This window comes from Condylura cristata, unplaced genomic scaffold (assembly GCF_000260355.1).
Source record: "Condylura cristata isolate star-nosed mole 26May11 unplaced genomic scaffold, ConCri1.0 scaffold00012, whole genome shotgun sequence".
Taxonomy (NCBI): domain Eukaryota; kingdom Metazoa; phylum Chordata; class Mammalia; order Eulipotyphla; family Talpidae; genus Condylura; species Condylura cristata.
The window spans coordinates 57,048,757-57,052,371 of NW_004567113.1; the positions used below are offsets into that span (position 1 = coordinate 57,048,757).

At 72.1% G+C, this 3,615-nt stretch overlaps 1 protein-coding gene across 2 annotated transcripts in view; it reads right to left on the bottom strand.

Annotated features, from left to right (window-relative positions):
- The window catches only part of RNF4 (ring finger protein 4), a 7,755-nt gene extending 4,367 nt beyond the window's left edge, over nucleotides 1–3,388 (bottom strand). Inside the window, exons 1-3 of one of the 2 annotated variants that reach the window (XM_012724164.1) lie at nucleotides 3,173–3,369; nucleotides 1,897–2,011; nucleotides 674–753 (exon numbers count right to left, since the gene is read on the bottom strand). In XM_012724164.1, coding sequence (XP_012579618.1) covers nucleotides 674–753; nucleotides 1,897–2,011; nucleotides 3,173–3,181 — 204 coding nt within the window. In that variant the 5' untranslated portion in view covers nucleotides 3,182–3,369. Of the gene's footprint in view, nucleotides 1–673; nucleotides 754–1,896; nucleotides 2,012–3,172 lie in introns of both variants that reach the window. The other variant, XM_012724165.1, reaches the window with a different exon arrangement.
- Between the last annotated feature and the right edge of the window lie 227 nt (nucleotides 3,389–3,615).

Sequence of the window (3,615 nt, forward strand, 5' to 3'; positions counted from 1 at the left end):
CGGCCCCGCGGGGCGTGTGCCCAGGAAGCTCCGCCCCGGCGCAGAGGGCCGCCGCGCCTACCCAGAGCTGCGGGCCACTGCCGGGAACTCCTGACCCTTCCCGGAGCCACTGCCGGGGGCCCCATGCCTCGGCAGGCCCCTGGACGCAGGACGGGAAGCACGGCGGGCCAGCACCGGGGACAGCCCCGTCCCTGCCCTGCCTGGTCACAGAGGTCTGCGCACGGCCCGTCTGAAGCTGCAGGCCATCCGACGACTGCTGCCAGCGCCCACGGCCCCACCAGTCCTCCGCAGGGCCCGCCAGGCACTGCCCGTATCATCTCAGCCTCCCCACGCCACAGGCCCCCACAGGAAGAGCGGAAGAGGCCCTTGGGGCAGCAAAGGGCCGAGGACGCAGCTGAGGGGCTGCCCGGCCTCCAGCCATGGCCGCCACAGGCCAGGGGCAGTCTCCCAGGGCGCCCAAGATGCACACCACCCACTGCGTGACACGGGACCCTGGACACGCCGTGGCCAGCACGTCACCACACTGCAGGCAGAGGCGACGAGACGAGGCGACTTCCCGAGCACTGAGGGCAGGCAGGGGGGCACGAGAGCTCCCCCAAAGGCCCTCAGCAGCAGGCGGCCGGGCTTCGGCAGCCGTCCCCCATACCCTGCCCATCAGGTGCCAGGCGCTTACCACCACGGAGTCGTTGTGGGTCAGGTCGACGACCACGGGCTCAAGAGACTCACAGGTGAGGTCCACGATTTCGTCTCCGGCTTCAAGAGAGAGCAGTGCAGAGATGAGACAGCAGGAAGAGCAGAGGCGCACCCGCGTGGGCCGGGCGCACTGCCCAGACGGGAGCCCGCCGGGGCCCGCCAGCTTTGACCGTGAGGGTAAGGCTCACAGAGGGCGTGCCTGTGCCCAGGGATCCCAGCTCCCAGGGGGCCGCTGTCCCCACGCAGACAGGAGGGCTCAGGCCCAGCCTGACGCCCGGAGAGCCCGCGCCAGCTCTGGCCCTCCTTGCTCGCGCCACCCTCCAGTGGGTCCCACCTCACGTGGACAAAGCAGGTGTTGAGTTGTAGAGCAGAGCCACAGCACCGGGGCGGGCACCCCCGCGGGCAGGGAGGGCGAGCCCCTCGACTCGATGGGAGACGACAAGCCTCCACCCCGTCCCCGGGGAGAGCCAGTGCGCCGCCCTGTGAGTCAGCATCACTGGCTGCCCGCTCCTCCCTGCCAAGGCCACTGGGCAGAGCCCTCTGCGCCAGACACGCCAGCGCAACGCGCCCAGTGACACGTGCTGGCGACAGCAGAGCGCAGCCGTGCGTCCATGCTGCTCGTGTGGGCAGCGTGGGGCCTGGGGCGGGCGGAGAGCGGCTATGGCGGCGTGGCTGTGCCTGAGCCCGGGCCCTGCCCACGTGTCCAGCACACCTGGGCGCCTGAGGGCCGGCAGTGCCGACCCAAGGCCATGGGGAGGGGCCCCCAGGACGGAGAACCCCTCGGTTATAGAGACCCAGACGTGACCCAGGGCCAGCTGACCCACGAGCACGGGCCTGTCTCAGACCACACCACTCCTGCCAGAGCGCCGCTTCCAGGCACCCAGACTGCTCAGAGGTCGGCAGCAGCGGTGAGGCGGGGGACCGGTCTCAGGCAGCTGCCGCTCCTCTGGCAGACGACAGGGGAGCAGCTGGCATGGCCGCTGCGCCCTACGGTCTGGCGACACAGGTCACTGCTGCTTCCAGCCGGACAGAGAGAAGGGAGGGGGCGGGGCCTCCCAGGCCCACGCCCTGGAGACCAAGTTTCCAACCTGAAGGGTGGGCTCAGGGCAGCCTGGCCCTCCTGGCCCCAACATGCCCAAACCAAGCGGGACCTTTCCGGGTGCCCACGGGGCAGGTCTGACAGGCCGGGGCCGGCCGTCTTACCGCTCTCCACCAGCTCGATGGGCTGTGCTTCCAAGGCCATCTCGGGGGCGGAGGCCGCTTCCCGCGTTCTCTTCTGAGCTTGTCTAGAGCCGGCTGCTCCGCCACGACGCTTTCGCTACGGTGCCCGAGGAGAGAACCGTCACGTGAGCACAGGCGCGGCCAGGTCTCCGCAGAGCAGCAGTTGACAAGGGAAGGGCAGACAGCAGGGCTGGGCAAGCAGGGCCGCAGCACACGGAAGCTCCCAGAGAAACGTGCCTCAGCGAGCGCACGGTCACTGGCGTAGGGACAGGTGAACCCCCCCCCCCGTGGCCCAATCCGGCCGCCCTGACCCGCAATCAAGAGACCTCAGGCCAGCCCCGCGGCAGGAGGAATCAGGGAACGAGGGCCTGCTGTTTCCGCAAGGCCCGCCCACGCCGAGAAGCCCGCCCTTCCCATCACCAGCAGGGCACCCGGCTCCTGGGCCCTGCCCTCGTGTCCCCTGCCGCCCGCTGGGCTGTGGCCACACTCCCACCCTGCCACGGCCGCCGAGGGCCAACACCCAGCACATGCGACTTGCGAAGCGCCCAAAAGCCTCTGGAAGCTCTGAACGCCGCGGGGAGCCGCCACGAGCCCTGCAGCTCAAGGCTGCGGCTTCTACCGCCGCCAGCAGATTGCTCACCAGCACCCCGAGTCCCCCGCCTCCCACACCTCCCTCCCACCCACGCAGCCCGGAGCTTGCCATCCTCACCGCGTGGCCCGGCTCCCCCGTCCGGGGCGGGAGGCCGGCAGTGCCCCCGCCCCACCCACGGCCACAGCCCCCACTCTAGCTGGGCCCGGCACCCGAGCCTGTGTGGCCTTTGCCCTCCTGGCCGCCCTCTGCTCAGCTGCCCCTCCCACTGTGAGGACACCTCCCTGCTCACTGCCCGGAACGGCCCCCGCCCCGCACGCCCCAGCGGAGCCTCCACGCAGACGGAGCCCGGCCAGCAGCACCCGCGTCCCCACTCTCCTCACCGGTACCCGCCCGGCCAGGCAGGGGCGGGTGGGCGCGCACTACGGTGGGCGCGAGGGTGACCCCCGGGTCTGGCTTCAGGCCTTCCCTGGGCTCACCTGGACGGGCCGGGGCAAGGCAGGGCGCGAGGCCGGCGGGGGCATCGGGCCAGCCCTCGGGTGTCCGCTGCTCTGCTGCCTCCGAGGGCCCACCCACCGCGCCCTCCCGCCCTGGCTCCGGTCCAGGCAGCTCCCTGAGGAGCGGGCGTGGGGCAGGCCGCGCAGGCCAGGGGCAGCGCCGAGCCCTCACCGTGCTCATGGTGCTCCCGCGGGCTGCGAGGAGGCGACCGCGGCGCGTCCAGCGTGCTCAGCCGCCCTGGCTCTGGCACGTCAGTCCCGGCCCCGCATGGAATCCGGGCGGCAGACTCCGGTGTCTTCAAGCCCTGAAACACAGACACCAGGGATGGGGCCGCACCCACAAAGCCCACGCCTGCACCCCGCCTGCCGCGCCAGAGACATGGACACAGCAACACGCCCAACACCCCTTCTCCGCAGGAGGCGGGCCCCTGTTGCCCCCGGCCGGCAGAGGCCACGCTGCGGGGGGACAGGCACAGCCCACGCCGGGGCCGGCCCCGGGCGGCAGGGACAAACCGCCGAGCCTGCGCCTCCCCCGCGCCCTGCTGAGACTATGGTGCCAGAGGCAGCAGGCGCGGAGGCTGTGGGCCGGGCTGGGCCTCCCGGGACCCGCTGGGC